General features: G+C 40.9%; 1 protein-coding gene across 4 annotated transcripts in view; it reads left to right on the top strand.

Annotated features, from left to right (window-relative positions):
- Positions 1-3,187: 3,187 nt before the first annotated feature.
- The window catches only part of EPHA3 (EPH receptor A3), a 201,028-nt gene continuing 177,966 nt past the window's right edge, over positions 3,188-26,249 (top strand). For 2 of the 4 annotated variants that reach the window (XM_083438312.1, XM_083438315.1), the window contains exon 1: positions 3,189-3,807. In XM_083438312.1, coding sequence (XP_083294438.1) covers positions 3,708-3,807 — 100 coding nt within the window. In that variant the 5' untranslated portion in view covers positions 3,189-3,707. Of the gene's footprint in view, positions 3,808-26,249 lie in introns of all 4 variants that reach the window. The other 2 variants (XM_083438313.1, XM_083438314.1) reach the window with 2 other exon arrangements.

The following is a 26,249-nucleotide window of genomic DNA, read 5'->3' on the forward strand; positions in this document are numbered from 1 at the left end:
ATACTAGCAAACGCAGTTTGCACAATTAAAAGCGATTTTGGCGCTTTTGCACAACAAACTCACATTCCCAAAAGATTGGGCTTTTTGCAGTAAGGAAAGTGATAAGGAAAGCCCCAAACTAGTAAGAGCAAATGGTTATTAGAATAGCCAGTGTTGCCTGAACTGCCTGCAAGCAGATCAGGATGAATGCTCAATTCCAAGGTCATCTGGAAGCTCCTTAAAATGCTTGCTGAAATAATAAAGAACCAGGTGTTCAACAGGAAGTTTAACTAGAAGAAGCAGTGGTCGGGGATGATGGGAACTATAGTCCAGAAACAGCTGGAGACCCAAGTTTGGGAAACCCTGTCCTAGCCTAAACCTCCAGTCGTGACACCATATTGGTTCTCACATCGGAAGCCGGAGTCTAGCAACATCTAGAGGCCACAATTTACCCAACCCTGATGTGCAGTCATGTGGAATGTGTACAAGACTAAAATGATCCACAGTGAATCTATGACTGGATCTCTTGATGTCTTGTTCTTCTGGAAAGAGCAGCTGCCTCAGTTTGAGTTAGTTTCCTCTGCTTGAGTCTGGCACAGGCCCACAATTGGGGGATTAATGCTCCCCACCGCTGCTGATTCCCCCAAGGCAAATGGTTCTGGCTTCACTGCCATTGGCCATGGGGTGAGGAAGAACATACAAGCACATCACAAGTTTCAGGGGTGGTGGTCTCTAGTGACTGCTTCAATGCATGCTAAACTCTGGGATTTTCCCCACTGTGGCTGATCACTCTACTAGAGTTTTTATAAGCTTTTTAGATGGCACAGTAGAATATCAGCTTGCATATTTGGTATGGAATAAAGAAGTCAGCATGACCACCAGCAGCCCCATCCTATGCCCCACATGTTTCCTCCAGAGTAAATCCCTCTTAATTCAACATAACTTCCTAATCACTGAACACAAGGCTGCGGTCTTAACTCCACCGATAACCTCCCCTCCCCCCATGAGCTTAATCTACATTACAGCCTACAGTCAGGATTAGGAGAGGGGGACTCTAATGACATGACAAACCACTGCTTCTTTGCCTCCACCTAAATTGTGCCATCATGGTGCTTTGGGTAATTTGATAGTAAAACAAAGTGTTTGATGCTATGAACCGCCCTGAGATATTCAGATGAAGGGTGGTATACAAATTTAATAAATAAATAAAACAATTAAACCGTGACACACACACCCAAAAACCCCTACACCACCACTCCATAATTTCCCTCTATAGTGAAGTAATCTTGACGATTATTTTTCTCCATTTAGCATGACACAATCCATGTGGGGTTTTCTTTTTTGGGGGGATGCAGCAGCAGGAAAACCAAATCCACACCCTTATTGAGGGACCAAGGAGGGATCTGCACTCTCCCTATGCTCAGAGGCACTCTCTTCCACGGTCGTCTGGTGAGTGAAGCACTGCACGTAAGCCTCGAGCCTGAAGTTTGCCCCTTCCCGGAGCTTGAGCTGACGCCCACCCTACCGCACGTAGACACCCGATTTCCAGAAGAGATCCTACAAACCTAGAGTGCAGCCTCCGTAACTAAAGGCCTCGCGAATAGTTTTTTTTTACTGCGTCCGATTCGGAAACCAGCATCCTTCCTACAACATCACAAGGGGGAGGTGGGGCGAAGCAGCTGTGTGGGCTAACGTCTAGTCACGCAGAATGGGAAACGGCGGGGAGTGTCTGATGCCACGAGCGCTAAGAAAGAAGCAGGGGGAGAGGGGAGGATCCCCGCAGGAGGGTGGCTGACTGGCATGGGGGGGGGGTGGCGAACGACTGCTTGTGAGTAAATAAGCCATGCCTGATCGATTTTCGACTTTCACTGATGCTTTGATGCTGCCCCTTCCCCAAGCGGATGTAACGTCTGGATTTTGCACCGCAACAGCTTTTGCTACCACGTGCAGCTGGAGCGAAAAAAAAACGCACCCGCGCAACCAAAAAATATAAAAATAAAAATAAAATCTAGGCTTGTTGCGAACAGTTTGCTGGGGCCTGGAACTGTGCCAAACGACACCTTCGGCTAGGCGCTTTTGATTTCTATTGACGCTATTGTCCAAACAGGAATAAACATAGCAAGATGCCCGCCCCCGCCAATCTGCGAACAACCTCCTTCTCTGAGTATTGCCACTTATTGGGCGCGGGTGGGTGGCTGGGTGGAAAGTAGCAACCGCTCCCCACTCGCTACGCTGAGGAGCCTGGAAAGAAATCGAGGGCACCTCCTTACGACTGCGCGCAATGTACGCCGATTGCCCCCGCCCCTACACAGCCTCCTCGCCCTCGCTGCTCCCTAGGATTTCCCTCTAGGGTGGGAGTGGATCCAAGCAGCCCACCCCACCCGGGCTGGCAGTTCCTAACGCTATTGCTGGCGCTTGATCCCTTCAGCAGCTTAAGCATCTATGAGTCTCTATCTGTTCCTTCGCCTCTCTCACTTTCTCTTGGGAAGGGGAAGCGGTGCGACAGAGTAGGGCTCTTCCAGAGGAAGGGAACAGACCTTCCAAGGGAGCAGCCCTGGTGGGAGCGGGGTTGCTGCAGGCGCCTCCCATCCCGGGCTTCCCACCTGTCCTCCGCTTGGCTGAGCGCAGGTGAGCGAGGACGCGGGCCAGGCCGCTTCTCTTGCCGGGGGCCACACCCCATATAGAGAGCCGGAGAGGGTGCGGGTGTCCCGCGTCCTTTTTACATCTGGCGAGTTGGAGGAGCCTCTGCCTTCTGTTCTTTGCACATCCGACATCGCCACCCCCAAATAAGAGAAGGAGGCTCCAGGGCCTCGGAGGTGGGAGGGGGTCCTGGCTGAGGAGGGGTTGCTCTCCCCCCCCCCCCCAGCTTCTTTGAAGCTTCTGCCGCGGGATCGGAGGGAAGCGGGAGGGGGGCTCTACTTTTTGATGGCTTGATCAAAAGAGCCGCTCGCTTTCCCCTGCTAAGGAAAGGGAAAGCCTTAAGCGCGCTTAAAATGGAAAATAAATAAATGCGAGCAAGCAAGGCTGGGCAGACTCCAGACTTTTTGGATCTACTTCTTCCTTTTTTTGCAAAAAACCCCAAAACTCAAAACACCCAAAAACAAGAGAACCCAAATAAGAACCAGGCGCAAAAAGGCACACGGTTAGCATGAAAGAACAAGGGTGCCTCTGAGCATATCCCGAGCCCAGGGATTCCTGGTTTTCCAATATACCAGAACCGAGCCCGGTGCGTTTGGCGCCCTTCTCTTTCATTCCCGCAGCCCCACTGAACTGAGGAAAGACGTTTCGCCGTTGCTCTCGCTAACTTGCAAATCTACCGGCAGATCAGGCGTGCCTCTGAGCCGAGCTGCCTTGGGCTCCTGCACGCCACCTACTTTCTTCTGGAGATTGCTCCTCCTCCTCCTTTCCATCTCCACCTCCACCTCCTCCTCCTCCTCGGTCCCTTCCTCGATCCGCGCAGAAAAGACCCTTTCCGTGACTCCCTCCCTCGTGCCCTTTTTTTCTTCTTTGTGCGTGCGCGCGCGCAAGGCGTGCGCTAGGACCCGGCGGGCCTCCCGGCGAGGCTCCGTCCGCCCGGGCCAGCTCGGCAGACTCCTCCTTATCTCCAGTGTCAAACTTGACATCAGCCTGCGAGCGGAGCATGGTAACTTCTCCTGCGATCGGAGCGCTCACATCAGTGGCATGCTTCAGGGAGATATGCAGCTCGCGCTGCCCTCTGCACCAGCAACATGGATTGTCACGGCGCCCTCCTCCTCCTCCTCCTGCTGCTGCTCCTCGGATCTGCTCTCCGCTGCTGGGCGGATCTGAGCCTCCATCCCACCAACGAAGGTAAGCCGGGCAGGGCGCATCCTCGAGGGGGAGTGCCTGAACTTCCCTGCATCCCGCGGCTGGGAACCTGGTCCATGGCTCTCCTGGTCTTTTCCCCCAGGGCAGCAGGTTCACCTTCAGCATTTATTTATTTATTTTCCACAGCCTTTTGGGGGATAGGATTCCCCCCAATATATTGGAAGCCTCTCTCTGGATAAGGACGCCAGGGCGCATTGCTGGCCACGACGGACGCGCATTGGCAAGGCAAAGTTAGAAGGGGCTGTCGCTGGCGGACGGTGGTTGGGGTGTGTGAGATGGTGACACCCACCTCCCCGGGAGTGACAGTGACCTGGCGCTAGACTGCAGGTGGAGGCAGGATCCTTGCATCTAGCGGCAGCTGTCAGGAGACTGGCGGCTTGATTGTCTGTCACAAAGTGGCGAAGGTCCTACTTGGGTCCGGCTTATGATGAGCAGGGCGTGTGAGCCGGATTATTAGCATAAAAGGGATGCCAGGAAAAGTCGGACGGGGAAGCCCCTTGCGCTTGCCTGCCTTCACACCTTGTGGGGAGGAGATGCTTTTCTGCATTGTTCTAACTGTTTTGTGGCTAAGACAGACGCCAAGGAGAAAGAAAAAAAGTGCGTCTGGAAATGTACAGTATATCTATAAAGGACAACGCTTGTGAAGCCGTGTTGAATTTGCCTTGGCTTCTTATTTGATTCAGTAGCTGCCTTGATGGTTCCATGTGTATCAACTGATGAAAGCAAGTTAAACAGTGCAATCTTGTGTTGTGTCTACTTGGAAGTAAGCTCCCTCGAGTTTAATGGGACTTACTCCTAGGCAAAAGTGTCCCTAGGATTTGCAGCCTTAAGGGCTCATTTACATACCTTATTGTGACACACAATTGTGGGGGCGGGAACTGATGGTGGCCCACTTCCTTAAAATAAATGTATGTTATTAAAACATACCTCCATTTTAAAGCCATGGGTTAATTGCATTTGTTTGCATCGCAAACTTTAGGTATAATAAATTTCTAGCACTCCTGAAAGTCACCTGTGTTTCATAAGTAGCACCATGTACAAATATTTCTGGATAAACTTAAATCTATTTCATGATAAAACTTTTGTTGATTCAGAAACCAAGACAATCAAATACTTCACATTTGGGAGGGGGGGGGGAATAGTGCTGATTGGGTTTTCACCCCTCTTGGAACAATTGAAGGTGTTTCTTTAAAAGGCACACCCAGTAAAGTCAGACCACTGTGAACAGTCCACCTTTGCTTCAAAAGTCTTCAAGCATATTTACTTCTATTTAAAATTAAAAAGTCCAAAGGAGGGGAATATCTTCTAGTATGAAATAATTGCGTCAAATCTTGCACCTGCCTGGTTAATTCTATTTACTGAGCAATTTTCAATCAATTTGTTTAGCAAGCAAGAATATTTAATTCACTGAACAAATAATGCTGCTGGTATTTTTGGATTTGGAAAGGGGGAAGCAGTCATACTGAGTTTTGTTTTTTTACTGGCTATGGGAAATAGATTTAGAAGATGTAGCTGATTTTTACATCAAAGAAACGAAATGGTTCAATATAGCCTGTTCTAAATAAAAAATAAATCACCTCCTTCACAAATGCATATTCATTTGTGGGTTTTTGTTTTTTTTAATAGTTGGTACATCATAGAATAGCAGAATAATTAGTAGAACATGTGTTACTGATAAGAAAGCGGTGGTATTAATCTTGTTGTTATACTTCTTTTTTGGCTAATAAAGCATGAGTATCAATGGAGGCTGGTTTGGAGTGGCGTGCAGCTCTCAGCAGTTGAACTCATTGATAATGTGCACAGTCCTGTTGTTATGCAGTCAATAGAGCAGTGAAGCTGCTAGCGCATTGGCTGGCAAAGTACACTGTGTATTAAGACAGTGCAGCTGAGGCACCAAGAGCTGTTATTTGAACGCTCATGTCTTACAATGTTGTGTTCTATCTTCTATACATTTATTTGGAAGCCTATTCTGTCCGTAGAAGATGCTGTTTAAACACTTCAACACCCAATGTGGTGCTTATTTTGTTAATTTTATTTTTTTTAAAAAAAAATCCTAGAAACTTATTGCTGTATTATAATCCGGCTCACACGCCCTGCTCATCACAAGCCGGACCCAAGTAGTTGCTTATATTTTTAATTTTTATTGTAAATCGCTTACTGGCTTCAGCTAACCAACTTTGAAGTAACACCGTATTAGATTGATCAACAATTTTATTGTAATTGTAACTTTGTAACAGAAACTTAGGAACTGGAAAGGAAAAACTGGAAGAAGAAATAATAATGAATTGTGTTGCTGTTTGAACATACAAAGTTTCCCTGAGCATTTCTAAAAACAAAATTACTTTTAAAGGCTACTTCTGTAAGTCTGTAATACTGTTCCATTTAAGAATTCAGTGTTTCAGAAAGTGTTCATTTCAGAGTGTATACATATGTCATACTTGAAAGGGATGGTTTAAAAACTACACTGAAGTTGCATTCCTGTGCCCACTTACTTGGGAGTAAACGCCATTGAACATAGTGGAGCTTACTTTTGAGCAATGTACAGGACTGCCCTGTTAACGAGTAAGTTAACCCATCATATCCCTTCACCCACTGAAACCACATTGCAGAATCTTCAGGAAAAATGAAATTTATTTGATGAAGTTGTCTAAATTGTCAGAAGCAGTCCAAAGAGATTCTGTTTGGAGTCTCTGATACGTTTTACTCCCAGCTTATATAGCACAAACAGAGCAAAGTTTTTTTTGTTTTCTTTTAATGTGCTGGATAAAACATACTATGAATTGAGAATCTTATTTCACCTCATAGAAAATAACAAAGGCATTTCTATAGCAGCAGGGATTTTGGTATGTTTTTTGGCTTGCGTTTAGACTTTTAAAGTAATACTTTCAATTATTATTATTTTGGCCCATTTTAAATGCTTCAATATTATACACAGAAACAAGTTATTTGCCATTTTATATCCAGCATAAAAGGGCCAGTGTAGGTTGCATCTATAGCTTTGTGCTCACTTGGACTTACTGTATGTAGCGGGTCCCAGGCACTTGATATGTTCTCACTGAAATGCCAATTAAGTAGAAAGGTGATGAAACAGGTAATTTTTTTCTAAGCAATTTCTTCGAAAAAACAAACCATTATAGAGTTGTATGTCTGTGTTTCTGGAGTGATGCACACCTTTAAGAAATCTCAGTTGGATATAAAAATATTATATATATATATATATATTTAATAGAAGAGTTGTAAAGCGTGAGCCATCTATTCAGTAACAGGAAAATGTCAGGAGGAATTAGCATCTGAATAATGAATGGATTTTGCTCCATGCTGAGATTTAAATAGATTTTTTTAATATGCCCTGAAATCTCAGCCTGAAAGTGTGCTCTTAGAATTTTCATAAGGCACCACTTTATCTGTTTGAGGTGGAGATTTTAATTTTAATTTTTAACAAAGACTCCACTTTCTTGTTGAACTTCTTCTGGAACTATTCTTGTAGAATCGAGAACCTACGGAGTGATATAATTCTGCAATTTAATAGTTTTTTTTCTAATCCATTTCTGTAATGATACTATTTGCCCCAGGGTACCAGCAGCCTTAATTTAACTATTTTATAACCCATAACAGTTAACACTTGACCTAGGTCATTAACAGGATTATCAGCAAATTTGTTTAAGCTTTTACTGACAACCTGAATTGCTTCAATAATATTTTGACTGTGCAGACAGGAAACTTCTTTTAACCTCTCAAATCTCACATAAAGAATTTCTTATGAACACAACTACCCCAAAGACACCAAGATTGTACATCTGTTCATGGTTACCAATAGGCTCCATTTTGGTAAACAGCTAGAACTATTTCAGACTCTCTGTTTACAGTGTGTTGAGTTTTGCCTTAAATGCCTTCGTCATTTCTTCTTGCCGTATCAGAACATTTGTTCAGTGGTTAAACTACAACTTTTCCCCATAAACATTATCTTGGTGTTTATAAATAAGAATGTAGTTTTTAGTGATGTCAGCAGCTGCGGCATTTTCAAGTAGATCGCTCATAGAAATACTGGTCTGCCTATCTAACTTCCCCACATCTAAACCCAGAGGGTGATGGAAGACATCATTCCCTGTTTAAAGGGAGCCTTAATAAGTTAAGTTCAGAATTTGTGTTTTAAGTTCTGTTTTTTATATGTCCCAATACTATATATATTTTTAAAACAAACCAGATTGTCATGGCAAAGGGATTTTAACAGAACACTAACTTTATTTTTGAACGAAACAGTTTTCAATAAATGCAACATATTTATTTAAGGTACAGTCCTCTTGGAAGTTTTTCTGCACAAGCCTCACAGAAGTGAATGGGAGCAACACGAGTGTGCATTAATGATCTTACATGCTTGTTAGTCTTCAGATCAGTGCCCATTCATTTCAAGGGGACTTTTCACAAGGGATTTTTCCAGTACATTGCTTGCCCTTACACTTCTATCTCACAAGATGCCTCAGGCTTGGAGCTGGGTAAAATATAACTTTAAAAAAACCAGGGAAGATAAAACGAAAAGAGAAAAAAAGAATCACATAAATAACAGGCCAAATATCCATGAGGGCTCAGCATGATTAAAATTCCAACTGGAGCACCATCTACTCACTTGCCCACCAAAACCCGCTGACGCCAGTTTAACCCCAGCCATTAAATTCTCCAGAATAAAATGGGCTTACGCTGACTCAGGAAGAAGTTAGGTGTGGTGACATGACAAAACCTGACTTACACAATTCTTGGTGTGTTTAGAGTTTAGCTACCTCACTTTTAAGAACAGGGATTCCAAGTGTGTGTGTGTGTGTGTGTGTGAGCAGCAATTGCTTTAAAATAAAAACAAATTATCAGAAAGGGGAAATAAAGATGAGGTTTAAAGGGCTGGTTTTCATGCAGCTGCCTTTCATTCAGAGCTGCTCTGTTTTAACCTCTGCTTGTGTAGTCAAAACAAGTAAACCAGAATGCTCTATAACGTGCATCGTGGCATTTGTAAAACTCCATGGTCGTAGGACTAAAATGCTGTATAGAGTCTTTATTCTGATTGCAAGACCTCACTGATACATTTTAATGATCTACATTAATTTATTTCTTTGGTCATTTGGTGTTTAATATTTTCCAACCTAAGACTGATTCATTGACTTAATTTTACAATCCTGCAGAATGATATTTTTTAAAAGTTTGGAACATATGTTAAATATTAAAGAAACCAAAACGTAAGATTCTGACGATAACTTTGTTTCAGGTCGATTGCAGTGTGTTTCTATTCAGGGAGAAAAGATAATGAGAGAATCGAGGGTGCCTGTTTCAACTTTTCAAGTATGCAACTTCAGAAACTGATCAGTTTTTAATGATAGGAAGCTTCCTTTTCTACACACGCAAAAAGGGAAATTAAAAACACATGCAAAAAGTAGGCTGCCATTTGAACAAAAAAACCCCCTACGACTGGCAAAACTGAATGTTATCTTTGCACTTGTATTTGACATAAATGTTGAGATTTTAATTTTTTTTTCAAATGCTCTCCCAGGATAATACAGTGTGGGAAGAGTATTGCTTCTGTCTTGCATGCTTGCTTCCGATCCTGAAACTTTTCTTCATGGAAAATTGCATTGCCATTCTTGTTTGGTGTAATCGGCCTTGGATGAAAGGTTTAGCAGTTCAGATACAGGTGTTTCTCCTTCATTTTTCTGTCAGCAGTCTGGACTCGATCACCAGCGAGGGTCACTGCAGAGCTGTTAGCTGTTAGCAAATGTAAGAGGCAAGGCAGGCAAAGTTTCAAAAAAGTTCAGACTCCTGTTCGCCAGCTAGGCACTCCTTAGGTTCCGCAGCCTGACGGTGTATTTATATAACAGCCTGTCCTTTGATTTTGTTTAGCTTTTTTCTGTTTATAATGAAGATCCGAGATGAGCCGAAACTGTATCAGAGTGGGGGGATAGAGGGGGAGAGAGAGAGAGAGTTGAACAAGTAGGTAACAAAATCATTTTAATAGAAAGTTCTAAAATTCCAGAGTACAGTACTTGGTCCGTTCAATTAAAAAACTCTAAAACATGGTACAATGCCATATATATATTTAGTCCACAGTATGTCCTGCTGTAATTAATGGGGCTTACTCCCAGGAAAACTAGGTAAGGGATTGCAGTCTTGCTTCCCCTTTTCTGTCATTTGAGAATTTAGACCACACTATTACACTAAAACTTTAGTGTACTTGCATTCACAGTAATGCTGATCTAGAGTTGATTTACCACTGAAGTAACGGGAATGACTTTTTATAGCACAGTCCTAGCCATGTCTACTTGGAAGTAAGTGCTATTGAATTCAGTGGAGTTTATTTCTGGGTAAAGTAGGATTAGGATTGTAGATTTTGTAAATGTGTTAAAATTAGGGTGTTAGTGTACAAGAGGCATTATTATTATTATTATTATTATTATTCATTTCCGAGGCACATGCCCTGATCCTAAGCACCCTTTTAACTCTATCAGAACCTTTTATAAGTGCAGACTTATTTTCATGAGATGTTTTCATAGATTGCTTATAGCTGAAATTTATAATTTCCAGCTTCTGTGCTTGAAACAGAGATCAGGACATTGTAGGGTAGAAAATGCTCCACTGAAAAGGAGACCTAAACTATTTCCTTTGTTATACTTAAGTAGAAACTTTATAAGGGTAGTGCACAAGAGGGGTGGGATGAATAATAATTCTGTTACGTGAATGTGCTAGAATCTGTACATTATTCAATGGAGAGTACATTTATTTATTTGCATTACGTAGTAAGTTTTAAACTGGAAACAATTCAGTTAGCATTAATTTATTTCTGTTGATTTGGAATTGGAGAGATTTTAGCACATGCTTAACTGTCCCACTTAAATCAGGGTTGCTTTAAAACTGCCTTACTTTGGCCGGATGAACTCCCCATTATGCTTCCCAAATATTAAGTTGTAAAGATGTGAATAGAGTAAAATGAAAAAGACCATAAATATGAATTTATGAGTAGATTTTAATGTGGCCCTGGTTTAATTAAAGACTGATAGCCCTGAAATCCTATTGACTGAAATCCGCAAGCATTTAGGAGTTCTTGTATTTCAGCTTGCTTGTGAAATTGGCCAGTTGTGGATGGTTAAAAGAAATTAAGATATAGAAATAAAGATAATCGTGCTTGAAAGGAATCGTTGAGAGTGACAAAAGAAGAAAGGCCCAGCCTGCCAGGCCCTTGCTTAGGATTAATGAAAGCACACCAAATTAATTGTTTAACATGGGGAGACATTATTCAGGCTGCTGCACTATAAGGGGAAACTTTTAGGCAACTTTTCTCTCGTTTTTTGTAAACTACTGTATATCCTGCTGTTATGGGCAGAGTGAGGAAGAAAATCCCATTAATCTGGTGGAAAGAAATATTGGGGAAAAGAATAAAAGCACACTACACAAACAGCGATGGAGATATACAAGCAGTTCAACTGTGAAATAAAGGGGTTTTACAGAATAAAGTTTTGTTCGGTTAGCTCATGTGATCTAAGTAATTTATTGGTTTAGATTTTAAAAATCAAGTTTCTTATAACTGTATTTTTTTGGGGGGGGAGGTGGGTTCTGTTTTAAGATATGAACGTGTATAATTTTTTAAAAAAGTTATTCAATTAGCTTTAGTGAAAGTGAGGTAATCCCCCCCTGCAGTTGGTTAAGGTGTGTGTGTGTGCCTGCACTTCCCGTAATATTCTAAGGAACCAAAAATGCAATGAGTCCAACAATTATTATTTTTTTGAAAGTCTTAATGGCCTTTGTACTTTTCAGTCTTTGCAATCGTAGGCTTTGCAGCTGTGAGCCGTGACACACAGAGGTAAAAAGAGTTTTGCCACCCCATCTAAGTAATAATATTTATTTAATATTGCATCTTTGACACCTCTGCAATTTAAATAGTTTCATAGAAACATTTTTGGTGATTGAAGTCAGGATCTTACCCTGTGCTCGTAGTTGCCCAATAAAATAGTTAAAGGGAATTTTGGGTAACTGAAGTGAAGTGTTAGATGAAATAATATTTTGGGGACATTGTGGAAAAGATAAATATGTGGAGTTACGATCTCCACAGCAGCTTTTGCTTTTTTGTGTCTTTCTTTCATACTATCTTCAAATTGACAACTCCATGTACATCTCCACTTCCCGTCTCTTGAGTTTTTCTTTCAGCTTAGTTTTCTCAGGCCTTACTTTTCCAGATATATTTTTGGTTTGAGCTGAGCCACAGCAGGGTTTTGCATATATGTTTTCTATTGTTATATATATATATATATATATATATATATATATATATATATATTCAACCATGGTTTGGTTTTGTGCTTCCTAATTTTATACTAAATTCACTGCAATCTTCTTCATACGCTGTCTTGCCACTTTTATTTCACAAGCATTTTGTATTTAAAAAATATTTTGCATTTATAGATGTTTGTAATCTTCCTCCTCTGTTCCAAGCATATTAAAAAGTAAAATATTCCTTTTTAATTTGAGACCTTTTTTTCCCACATAGTGAAACTTTAAAAACTTTCTGCCGTTTAGTTTATTAGTATTTTAAAGATTTAGCTACCATTGCAGCTTTTGCCTCTATCCTTTTTTAAAAAAGAACAGCAAACAAACCATCCCATCTACATATTAATGTATGGAATCTGTGGTGGAATTATTGTTTTCGAGAGCATTGTTTAGGCGACATTTGTTTTTATTTTTGTTCATACGATGTATCTATACTTGGTTATGAAATGAACAGACCCAATGGAACCAATGGCTAGCTTGTGTCCCATTGATTTCCATGGGTCTACTCTATACAGGAGTAAGTCCTGAGCCAACTGCCTGCATATGTGCTTTACCCTTTAGCCTTTGTGTGGCTTGCTCTGGCGGACTAGTGTATATTCACCCAAATGATAATGTTTCCCACTCTGGTTTGCATGGAAATCAGCAGTGTGGATTGCGCCGTCCTCCTTGGTCCCACGCCAGCCCGTGTCCACTGGGTGCCTACGCTGAAACATTCCACAGGTGATAGGATTGGACGTGCCGAACAACGTGTCCAGCCAGAACCACCTGCAAGTGTTTCATGAGCTGCATGGGTGAAGGACTCAGTCAGGAAACAACCACCTTGGGACACCAGAGTTTCCTTTAGGGTGTGATTGACTTAGGGAGGAAATGAAATAGGGCAGAGAACACCTGCTCACCATTGGAGGGAAATCAACGAATTTACTGTGGGATCTATTGCTCACATACTGTTTTTGGATTCTCAGGGAGTGGAGGAGGCATGTTCTGAAGTATGATGAATCCGTCTTGGGACAACAAGGGGCTGGAGGCGATGGATGACTTGCAGAGCCGTGGCGAACTGGGCGGGGAAGTCTGCGATAGCCAACATTAATGTTTATCTTATCGTACTTGGTCTGTTTCACATGAGGAGACTGACAGAGAATGTGTATAAAATTTTGCTTGGAAAGGCAGAAAATTAAACTGGGGCAAATCAGTTTCTTTTCTTTTCTTAAAAAAAATGCGAACAGCAAAGCACACATGTTCTGAATTAATTACCTCCATAAATTCAGTCCAACAATAAAATAGCTTCTTGGTGACATCAGCAAGTTGGAAAATAAAACCGGATCTAGGATTAGCATCCTGTTTTCCTCAATATGACATTTAATGGAGATTTCTGATTCTATCAACATATTGCTTCCTCTCCCTGTGTTCACACTGAAATATTTAGCCACTTGTCCTTTTAATTAGTTATGCGTGAATTAATGCTTTGGGGCCAAGCAGAAATGTTCTTTTTATTTGTTCATCTTTTAATCTAGTTTTGAGTTAAATGTTGGACCAGGCCTAAAATTGGTAGCTTGTGGTCTTGAGCTAGGATAACTTTTCACAGTTATATGTGATTGGCATGAAATAATATTAAAAGCTTGATATTATGCACCATCTGTATTGTCTCCAGAGTAGAATCCTCTGGGTACTATGGGTCTACTTCCGAGTAAGAGACCAGTGCAAGGCTTTGTGCAGTCTTTAACGTGTCAGGCACGTTAAACTTGCATTAAAAACTTTCATTCCCCTGCAATACATCATCTGTTGTTACTGGATATTATGAGTCACTTCTGTGTCATTTGATTGTTAGACCATAAGCAGTTACTAAAGTGATTGGATTTTTTTTTTAAAGGGTGTTTGGAACTGATGTCATCGAAACAATTTCTAGAAGAGTATTCACATTCGTCTGTTGTAGCAACACAGAGTATTGTGATCCCTTAAAAGAAATAACAGATTTATTATGGGTTAAGCTTTTCTGGACCAGAGTCCACTCCACTGGATGAAGAAAGCTTCCTATGGACATCTGGATATTTAAGACTGCCATATTCAGCAATGGAGCCTTAAGAAGACTTGCGATCCTTCAGCTTCTTAGGCTTCCATTCCCTCCCTACATTGCTTTGGCATTATTAAGTTTCCATTCCTGGGATAGGGAACCCCTAGCCTTCCAGATTTTTTTAGACTCCTGCTTCTATGAGCCCAGCTAGTATGGCCAGTGATCAGATGATGGGAGTTTTAGTCCAACAACATCCAGAAGGCCATGGATTCCACATCCGGGAAATATTCCATCAACCTGTGGAAGCCCCAAGTCAGAGGTTTCCAACCTTTTTGGGTCCATGGCTCCCTTGACCAACTTCATCCTTCCGCAGCACCCCAGTGGGGCTCAGGAGCCCAGTTATGTCAACCTTGCCTACAGAGACAGGAGCCCCTCACTGATTTTTTAACACTCTCCTTTGCGGAGTGTTCCCTCAGCCTCCTCTCCTCTCCCCTCTCCTTGCGAGTCCTCCGGGCAGCCACTGAGCCTGGTCTCTGAGCTGCCCCCCATATCCCAAAGAGAGATGACTCCTCACACTGCCCCACTGGGGCCTGGGAAGCATCCCCTGGCCAGCTCCAGAGCCACCATTCTCCTGGGAAGCTTGTAGCCAAACAAGCCTTGGAGAGCCAGAGACACTAGAGAACATCAGAGGAGGGAGGGAAGGAAGGAGGCCAGTATTGCCCATGGCACCCCTGACCATCATATAAGGCACCCCAGGGTGCCATGGCACACTGGTTGGAAACCACTGTCATAAGCTTTGACAGCTTGGCCTCCAATGGTTACTTTATAAGTGGTCCACATTGGATATGCTGAGTGATCAGAACTTGAGGTCAATATCTTGCAGAAAGAATGCTTGAATGTGTAAGAGTGATCAGAGAACTTCTCGTGGATGTAGTCCCATTCCAAGAATTCTGGGGTTCACTTCTTATGTCCTGAAAAAGGATTCGCATGGAGGAGGACTCTGCCCTGTGAACTTTAGGATTAGATGCAAATTGCAGTCATTTTTCCAGTGAAGTTGCCTTCCTCAGGATGGTAATGCTGGTATTTAAATACCCGGGAGGGGGGGGGGGAGAGAGAAGGGAATCTGAACTGGCAGAAAACAGGAGAGCATCTTGTTCTGCTATTTGAATTGCTAGTCTATACTCAACAGGACAGTGTAGTTCTGCAATGAAGTCAGAGGCAATCAAGTACAAAAGTAAAAAATTAGAAACTATTAATGTTTCTTTCAGGAGCCATTGAGTGTCCCAGACTGTAACCCTTTACGCGGTTTCCTAGAAGTAAGTCCCAATGAATTCAATGGGGCTTACTTCTGAGTAATTATGTAGAATGCCTCTGTTAACTACTTTTGAAGTCAGGGTAGCTAAAATCATTCATTTGGAAGGTTTGTTGCTTCAGATACACATCTATGATGTTAACTGGGCATTGAAAGAAGAATCATCAATTTGTGATGTCTGACTGAATAGCCTTTAAATACATATACCGTATATGTATACATAATACACATTTTATAAGTCAGAAAGCTGTTAAATTTTAAGCCACATTGTACCTTACAAGTCTTTTCCAACCTTACACCAGATCGGTAAATAAATAACTTCAAACACTAACTCATGCAAACATTTAAACTGAGTCTTTTCTTACAAGGAAAAAAAAAATTAATGTGTTTATTTTGAAAGTAAGTAGTTAACATTGACATGTTTCTTTTCACAGCAGATAAGCTGTGATTACATCTGAATTTGGAAATCCTGCCATTTTGCTGCTTATGTGTGTAAACCATTTGTGGGAGCAGTTTTTTTTCCCCTTTAGCTGCTGACGTATCTGATCAAGAGAGACACAAGAAGGCAGCGCAGGCCCTTTGTGATGTATCTATTACTGGGCTGTACCATTATAGTTGAAATGCTTTTCAGTGCTCCTCTAAATAAAACTCTGGAAGCTATGTACAAAATGGGGGGGGGAGTGTGATTTTGACCGATTTTTTTTTAAAAAATATGCGTAATTTCTACCCAGAGTAGATAGACCCATTGAAATTAATTTACCATGTACATTGGTTTTGCTAGGTTTACACTGCATATGCCTATCACTGGACACACCTTTATTTATTTATTTATTTATTTATTTATTTATTTATTTATTTTCAATGCAGAATCATAACAAAAATTACAAACATTGAATCCAAAATACTACTATACAAACAAACAAAACGGAACATGCAAAAAAAAGCAGAAAAGAAAAAGGGAAAAAAAGCAAAGGAAACAAAACAAAACTAAACAAAAACGAAAAAGCACACATCTACAGAAAAAAACCATATCATTACGTACATTTACACATATTGACTTCCTTCCTTTGTTCTAAGACCTCAAAAAATTTACTCTTACTATATTGTTGTGTCTGGTTAGATTACTTCCATCTTTGTACTTTTTTTTTTACACCATTTTTTTTTCTTTGACCTTGTAAAGCATCATTCATTACATACCAATATACTTACTCCAGAACAATGTTTTTTCATATACGCTTTAGCACAACCCCATTCTTTTAATAATTTCTGGTCCGATTGTCCCCTTATGAATGCTGTGAGTCTTGCCAGATTTATGTATTCACAAAATTTAATTTGCCCTTCTTTCACTGATGGAATTTTCCTCCCTCCTGGACACACCTCTTGAGTGTTTTATAAATAATTTAATTCACCACCTGAAATCATACAGTACATGAGAGGTAACCTGAAGTGGGGCTTTTAAAAAATACAGTGGTACCTCGGGTTACATATGCTTCAGGTTACATACGCTTCAGGTTACAGACTCCACTAACCCAGAAATAGTGCTTCAGGTTAAGAACTTTGCTTCAGGATGAGAACAGAAATTGTGCTCCGGCGGTGTGTTGGCAGCAGGAGGCCCCATTAGCTAAAGTGGTGGTTCAGGTTAAGAACAGTTTCAGGTTAAGAACGGACCTCCGGAATGAATTAAGTACTTAACCCAAGGTACCACTGTAATTGCAGTTATCAATGAAATCCATCTTAATTCAGAAGCTTCATAAGTCATATACTTGGTGATAAGAATTCATGATGGCACTGGTAGAGGATTTGACAAAGCATTTTTTTTTAAAAAAATGTTATTCATATAGCTTTGGCAAGGGCTGTTATTGCTATTAAAGTGTATTGATACCAACACAGAACTTTTGAGATTGGTTGGTTGGAAATGTCTGTATAGATACAAAAATACATTTCCCCAAAGGAAAGCAGTAACATTGGGTTCTGGTGTGTAAAGTTAGATGCCTCACTTCTGCTAGGCTGGGTGAAAAAATGCACCTATCTCCTTTACTGAAGTCCCTGGCATGAAATGCATTCCCGCTTGACTTGCTTTGGGGTTGAAGCTGGCCTTGGGATTGAGCCGTTAGTTGTGGCTAGGCAAATGTTCACCTCCCCCCTCCGTTAATTAAAGTGTTTGAAAGCAGTGCCGGATTTCTGGATTTCAGGTTTGCCAAGAAATTATCCCGACTTTGATGAAGCAGAGCCATGAAAATATTTTCTCATAAATGGGAGAAGAGGGGGAAAGAGTTGTGGGAGAGCAGGTGAAGTGTTGAAATAAAGGCAACAGGTGTGGTGGGGAAATTTCACTGAAACTCTTCATTCTTTCTGCAGTTAGTGTTCCAGCGGATTCTGCTGTTCCAGCAGCTGGTGCCTTATATCTTAGCGAGGAAGGAGATTGCTCCTATCTTGGAAATAAGATTGTGCAGTTTGGTGGAGAAGGAGTCCATGCTTTGCTGAACTGAGAGCAGCCAGATTCAGCCATGTGGTGTCAAGGTCTAAATACGCTCACGTAAATTTTTGCAGCAGGGATTACTTTATCCTTCCCAACTCAATCTAGGCATTCTATGTTCTGTTACTAGCAAATGTGACTACTTCTCTCTCTCTCCCCCCTTTACTTTGCCATGATCACATTTAAAAATAAAATAAAAAATAAGGAGCAGCTCACCCTTGGAGTGCCTGAATTAAGGAACATCTGTTAACGCTATAGAGACTTAGAAGGAAAAGACACTCATGTTTAATGGGACTGGGGTGTTCCTGAGTAAGAGGTTGCTCTTAGGGAAAAAGGACCATCTGGCAACGCTACTACGAGGCAATGCAACATTGGTAGTGAAAATGATGACTTGCTTACATTTCCGACATGCTTATCTCATTTTGTGTGAACCACCGCTGCAGCAGGACTTTCTGCTTCTTTGTTGTGCACTCACATTCTCAATGATGTCCGCCCAGTTTTGCAAGGCTGTATTAGTGTATGGAGATTTCACTATCCAGGTTCTATTCACCAGTTGCGTCTCCTGAGGAGAAAGGCAATAGGTTCATTGAGTTAAAACTGTTCCTTCTGCGCGAGAGGACTAGGGAGGGAGGCCTTGGAACTATATCAGCCTCTAACAGATGCGGGTCAGCTATTTTCATAGGCAATGGCACACTAATGCACTGCAGTAAGTTTGTTTGAACTGTTCTCCTTGTGGATTTGATGTTAGCCTGCAGGATAGTTCATTAAGAGGAACAATAGCTGATATAGGAGGCTGCTAGGCATGTGCTTTCTGGATCAGGGAATGAGGCATGGCAAGTGAGTTTCAAAGATGCCCAAAAGGAAGACAAGAAGTGCATGGGTTAACCCTTTTGCAAATATGTGTAACTTGTTATGCTAATTGACTGTTGTCTTTTCCTCTGCTCAATAGGCAGTTAATAATTAATAGATATTAGGGCTTATGAATAAAATAGAATAGAATCATATAAGTTGAAGGAACCATGAGGGTCATCTAGTCCAACCCCCGCCATGCAGGAATCTTTTGCCCAATGTGGGTTTCCAAATCTGTAACCCTGAGATTAAGAGTCTCGTGTTCTACCAACTGATATTAACAAAAAAACAACAACAACAGGGACAGTAAATAAAAATAATAATTGTCACCAATGTAACAGATCAGAGTGGCATGTGTGAAGCAAAGTCAGTTTTGCACAACATGTTGATATTGCATGCAGCGAAAGGCATTTCTGTAAAGCAAAATGTCTCAATTTAATCAGGTCATTGCAATTCCCTGGTGGCAGCTTTGGATTTGAACACAAATTATAGCTGAGTTCATAAGTACTTCTTAACTTTGTTATATAATGAACTTAGACTGTGTTCACACTACACTTACTGTGTACTCGGTGCATTTACTGTACTGGGCTTTGAATCCATATTCACAGGATGTTATCCAAAATGCATAGGTATCCTGTACTTAAAATTAAATATCATTGTTTGATGTGTTGTTTTTCAAACTAGCTTCACACTGATTGGAAGTCCTTAAACCATTCCTAATTCATCTCCAGCCAAAGTGTGAATACCTTTGTGCAGGGCTAAAGACATCCCTGCCCATCAATGTCCCTTGGCAGAAATGAATCTGACTCTAATGAAGCCATTCTGATGTGACCAACTAGAATGGGGCTGAGAGCTGTGAAATGCACTGAAAAAGCAGCAACTTCACTGTGTTCTAATGTGGTAATGTGAACCCTCCCTTATCAGATTACTTGTTTTCTTTTGGGCATGTGTGTGCCCCATCACATTATTTAATGTCCTCTGCAAGAGGCCATTTAAAAGACTCCTGAATTAAAACTATTTTCCATTTGCATTCTTACATATCCCAAACAATAAGGAATATGTCGTGAGAAATAAGGTCCTTCCTTAAAGAGGGCACATATTGCGGTGAGACCTGGAAAACTGACACCCTGTGTTGTGGGTGGGTACGATTGGTCAGCCACAACACCCGATTGGTAGGTCCCTCGAAGATGGGTACAATCTGGCCATTGAGACGCAGTCCAGACGGTTTGAGCTTCCTCTTTCAGCGCATGCCTTTGGAACACCTGCCCACCTCTCCCTACTTTTAGGGCTTTGCACTTGATATTGCTATGCCATCGCGTGTCGTCTGTCATTGGGACAGGGGCATGGCAGGAATTTCCCCCACTTGGCTGATTGGCTGTTGCCATTTGGGTTTTGCCTGCCTTGTAGCAAATCGTCACAACTTGTAAGGTTGCAGATAGGTTCTGGTTCAGGTGACAGGGATGGGAGAACGCTCTTGCCATCCTTATGTGAAGGGTATTCCGTTAAAGGAATCCAGGGAATCAATGGTTTGGTCAACCCCAGGGGGACATTTGGGTGGTGGAGTTAGACGGTTCCCAGCTTTCCGCTTATCCAGGTGTTCACCCTTGGCTGACCTATCCTGGAACCCTTGGTCAGCACTACGGGCATGGCATAGTCGAACCAGAGCCTATGCAACCAGTCAGTCACTTTCTGTAATCAATAAAGTTGTGTCTCAATGCCTGGGTTTCCGTAGGGTTGCTTCCTTATATTCAGAGAGGCTACGTAGCTCTCATTGCAAATTAGTTTCATTCCAGGCTATGAAGCAAGTAAACACTTTTATTGTGGCATTGTTGTCTGACTTATGCATTTTCAGTGAAATCAAATAGGATTCATCCCTCCCTCCACCCCGCTCATTCAAGGCAAGTAGGCGAGAAGCATCTCAGTGCCATCAAAGTACTTCATGTTCCCAGAATCTGTTTAATATAGTCTGGGGCCCATGACAACAGGCCGTTTCACATTCTGCTGTCAGAGAATTAAGAGCAGCCATCAAAATTTTACATGGTGAGGAACATGTCATTTTCTGCACCCTCTGACATTTGAATTACCGGTTCTAATTTCAATAGCAAGGCAGTGGATCTGTGGTCTTCTTAAAATATGGGATGTCCGTATTAATCCAGGATGTTGGGAAGGCAGCCTGAACTGAAATATGCCCTGCAATGTGGTTAGTTGGGAAGGAAACAAAGCTGGGGACATGGAGCAGGATGGTTGAACTCAGCAGAAATCCTTTGGCCATGTGTTGATGGATTATGGTCCATGCTGCGTTGCTCATAATGAATAAATTACATGAAAATCTGTTTTGTTCTGTGCTAAACGGTGGAGCCCAGAGACTGCAGGCTACTCTCGGCTTGCAAAAGGTGACAGTTCAGTGCTGCAGAAAACTAGTTGTACCTGCATGATGAAATGTGTGGTGTGGAACTGTTTGTGAGAATTTCTGTGGCACCATCATTCAGGATAATGGCTTATGTCTAATATATATATATATATATATATATATATATATATATATATATATGGCTAGTGCAGCTGGTTCTTGGTGGGTGGCTAGGAATGATGGAGGAGAGACATGTCTTCAGAATCCAAATCTGTCTCTTTGTGGGTGTATTTTTTCTTTTCTAAAAAACACGCAGTGTCGGTGCAGCTGCGGCTAACTGAATCTCCACTCTCTTATATGTATTTTAGTAGCGAGTCACCTTTAATGGACCAATCACTCAGCTTGGGTTGCATACATTCAGGGACTGCATGAGAGAAACTGGGTGCAAGCTGGGCCATGCGGTCTACAAATGTATATCAGCTTGTGAGTAGTCTCCACGTTGTCCCACCCCAAAACCAAAGCTTGGCTGGGTTTCTGCTTCAAAGTGCCTTCTGGGCTTCCCAGATTTGCATGACATGTTTCAATTATGGGTGTCTTCATTTTATTTTATATTTTTTGCCTTGGATTGCAAAACTCACTTTTCCCCTTTTGTTAGCATTTCTTCATAAGCGATTTTGCTTCCAAATTAGCAGCTAGCTGCTTAACGAAAGAAACCTAACAAGCGTTGCACCTCACTCTGCATTTTGTAGAAAGTGCTAGAAAATTAAAAATAATTCATCTTAGTGATCATCTTGTGTGTTTGTTTGTTTTGCTCACTAAAAAGAATTCTAAATAGTGTTGTTGTTGTGTTGCACAGTTTAAAAGATGACCTTTAGAAGGAATTTGCTTAAAACAAGAATGAACTCCATGGTTTTACTTTTACTCATTTAGATTTCTCTCTCCTATTCTGCTCCAGTTAGAGTGTCTTTTTAAAAAGAATCCTGTTTGAAAATGAAATCCTATTTTATTAAAAAGTGAGCTGTTGAAATCTACATCTTGAAATACATTTTAACTACAGTATGACCATTTATCAAAAAAGTTGAGTTAAAGAGTTTTCTTCATTTAAATCATAAAGGAAGAGAATGGCAGAAAATACTTATTTTCAGAGATTAAATATTTCAGAATTACACAATAAGGCTGCAATACTGCACCCATTTACTTAGAGTAAACTGTGGCTTCCAAAGACAATCATGTATATCACCAGAATCATCTGTAGAACCTTTATATGCTCTGGCAAGGAAGCAGCGAGGGGCAGAAACATCAGCTTCAGGGAGGGGGCGATTGTCATTGTGAAATCAGCACAAGGAAGGGTTAAACACCCTATTCCTATGCCCTGTTTGTGTGTGTTGTGTTGTGTTGTGTTGTGGTTTTTGTTTTGTGCAAAATCCATGAAGCATTTTCAGATGTTGCCTTGTGTTCTCTTGCTTGCTTCTCGGAAGTGCACTGCGGAAACATTTTAGTGGGTTGTTTCTGTTTTTATATGCACTGAATATGCATTTTTGTACACATTACTCGGCTGGAGAACTATAAAATTTGGAGAAGTCTGAACTCCGAAGGATGGCTTTGTTTTGGTTCTCTTGCTGTTTTTCAAAAGTGTGGATTAGATAGGTTCATCTTTAAATACAAACTGAATCAAATTCCTCTCCCATTCCTAAGTCCAATTCCCACCGTCCTTGACCACTGGTTATGCCAGGTGGGGTTGGTGGTAGTCCACATTGACTAGCCCTAGGCTAGCCTCTTTTTACATTCTGATACTGCAGTTCTACAAAGCTCTCTGAAGTTTTTCCCAGTTCAGTCAAGGTAACACCCACTGTAGTGGGAAAAGAGGTTAGCTCATGCAATGGAACACCCCTTTCTTTTCCTTTCCCCTATAGCCTCTGTGCACCCCGGTATTTACTCTGGAGGGTTGGGGAACAGATGTTGGATGCACCCCGAGGCTATAGGGAGAGGAAAAGAATTGGAAGTCAGGTATTCAAGTAGAAATCTGTTGTGCCATTGGGTGCGAATCATTGGATGTCAGCCTTAGTAAGTACAACTCAGAAATGGCTGTAGATTTCCAGTCAGCTATCAGTGGCAAAACTCCTTTGCTTACTGGTTAGCAATCCCCAACAGCAGAGCTCTTGTTTATACTGTGTGTTAGACGTAAATGCCATAAATAGCTCAAACAGGTTTTCAGCCATGTGTGCTGTGCTACTATTTCCAGTTCCAAAATGAGACTCCTTATAAACATGGAATCAACCTGGACGGAGGCAGCTCATTATGGGTTCGCCTAAATTGTGAAGTTGGCTACTGCAGAGCCCGCAGTAGCCATGCTGGAAGTAGAGCTCTTAGGAAAGAACACGTTAATAATAGGCGATGTTGTTGCTGGTATGGTGCAATGGGCCATAAATAGTGATGGCGTGCTGTGCTGTGGGCAAACCGATTATTTTGTAAAATGGGAAGAAAGCCACGTTATTTTCATTCCTGGGATGTGTAAATCATGCAGCCCAATCCCACGCATGTTTTTATTTAGAATTAAGCCCCACTGATTTCCCAGGGACTTGCTCTCATGTAAGTACATGGAGCTGCACTTTTATTCCTTTGTGTGGGGCTCTCCTGTGAACCTCTTGAGTCCTGTGCTTGAACTTTGGCCGTTACGTTCTGCTGCATTATTCCTGCATCAAGCGAGCCTACCCGTTTTAATTTTTTATCCGTTGTTTTCACCCAACAGACAAGTTAAAAAGCACTAACATGGGTTTTCAGTAGAAATGCCACTCGTTGGAAGATTCAACAAAACCTGAATCTAGCAATCCTGCCAGCTTTTTGGAAAGTTTTTAAATCTTATATCTTAAATCTTATATTAAATCTTTTAAATTTTATATTTATGCCAGTAGATACAGACTGCATTTTGCAAGGGTATGGATGGTTGTTGCTGGAGATCTATTTTCAAACTTTTTCAATATTCATGCTTCTCTTGAAGTTTGCACATCTGACGTTTTAGATGTGGAAATACCTTAACTGTTTGAGGGTGCATTTTGAGCAAGAGATCTAAAACTTTTGCTGTTTCAGATGTTTCTGTTAACTGAGCAATCCTGTACCCATTTACCTAGGAACTTCTGAATCGTTATGTATAAAGTTACACTGTCAGTGTTCTACAGGTTTTCAGTTTTCTAGATATTCAGGGACTATTCTAAAAATTGCTGTATGTAATAATATTTTTTTTAAGTTGGCTGGACAAATTTTGAGGGGAAATTTGTTCTATCATTATAGCCCAGTATTGTAAAAACTAATTAAAACATTTATTATTATTATTAGTTATTTATACCACACCTTCTTCCCTGACAAGGATTCAAGGCAGCTTACAGATAAAATAAGAATAGCTAAAAATATGTGGGTGGGGGAGGGACAATAATTAAAAGAACAATTAAACAATCATAGAATCAAAACTATTTTTATATATGTGTACATACATAGCATATTCATTAAACACATACAGATAATTACTGTAATCCAAATAACCAAATTATAATTATGAATTTTATAACATTATTTCCTTGTTAGAGATGCATGAAGATGTTGAATTTTTGCAGATTCCCAGCCTGACTTTCTCCATGTAATGAAAACAATCAAAGTTATCAAAATATTTAATTACATGGGTCAATAGCCTTTCTGTAATATGTCATTTGTAATTTCTCCCAACCCAGTATTAATTGCTTATAAAAATGTTTGTTTAGCCAACAAATACTTAAGCTACATCATTTTCTAGTTAATCCATTGTTGTCGTTAAACTTTGTGAGAAGGCGAATAGCCTTTTCCTCGGATCCCTAATGCGATGGATCATGTTGTGACACTGTGTCCATTTATATTCATCATTTGCTCTTACGTGCCTTTGAAGACTCCACTGAGGTTGGGGCAGGGGAAAGGTAATCTAATTGTACTGCTGAGATGCTTGTGTGTTAAGTTTTATGGAAGGTGATAGGAATGGAATGCTCAGATTCCTTGACACAAATACAAGGCGTAGCTCATGGGAATGTTTTTATGGAGCAAAACATTTCAATTCTGAAATGTTACTGGGGGAGATTAATTAACTGACCTGCTATTTAATGAATGGGAGAGAGAGAGAGAGAGAGAGAGGGAGGGAGGGAGAGAGAGAGAGAGAGAGAGAGAGAGAGAGAGAGATAATTTGGTCCTTTTGCTCAAGTCATCTTTTTATTGTATTTTTTTCCCCAGTAGTGAAAAACCTTTTCCACCTCCTAAGAATATCAAAGCTAACTATAGAATAATTTAAATACACAGACTCTCTTTAAAAAGGCACATGACTCCGATTAGGTCAACGCAGCTTCCTCCTTAACATAGCAGGTATAAGTGGGCAGTAAAAGTTCTGTTCCTTTCGTTTTGAGAAAACAAACACTTGACATTTTATTTATTTATTTAAAGGGTTTCTAACCCTTGAAACCTACCTTGAGAGTCTTTGAAAGCACCCCCCCCCCACCCATACATCAGAAGGTCTCAACTGAAAACTGACCGTGGTACAAATCAGAATATATTTAACATTTTCACCTTCTTTTAGTTTAGGGCTTTAGCATCTTCCAGTTATGTTGCATTTGTTTTTTGTGTTTTTAAAAACTGAAAGGAAGATAAAGAAATAAAATATGAATTTTCAAAACTATGTAGCATTAAAGGAAATCCCATTTTTAATTTGACATTCATTAACTGGTAGCTTAGGATAGAACTTTTTTTTTTAACTAACAATTCAACTGCTGTAGAAGGAGATATGTCTTTCAGATTATACTCGCTGTGCCAAAAGAAATATATATATACCCAGGAAACCCCTAAATCTTGGCACCAAGTCTTGAATATTAGATGAGAATCTTAAAGCCTTGTGTTACAATATGCAGTAATCTTATTTATATATTAAGAATTCTTTTTTTATTTGTGCCAATCTGGAAACTATCATAATAATCTGCCCCCTGCTACTGTAATATTGATGCAGTTAATGCTACTTTCTGTTGAAAAATGAACAGGCACTTTATGGAATCATGTGATCATTCAACAGCAATCAGATCAATATGTTTATTGTGAGAAAGAGCAGACACATTGCGGGGGGCAGGGT

The sequence above is a fragment of the Podarcis tiliguerta genome (genome assembly GCF_965153285.1).
Source record: "Podarcis tiliguerta genome assembly, chromosome: 4".
Lineage (NCBI taxonomy): Eukaryota > Metazoa > Chordata > Lepidosauria > Squamata > Lacertidae > Podarcis > Podarcis tiliguerta.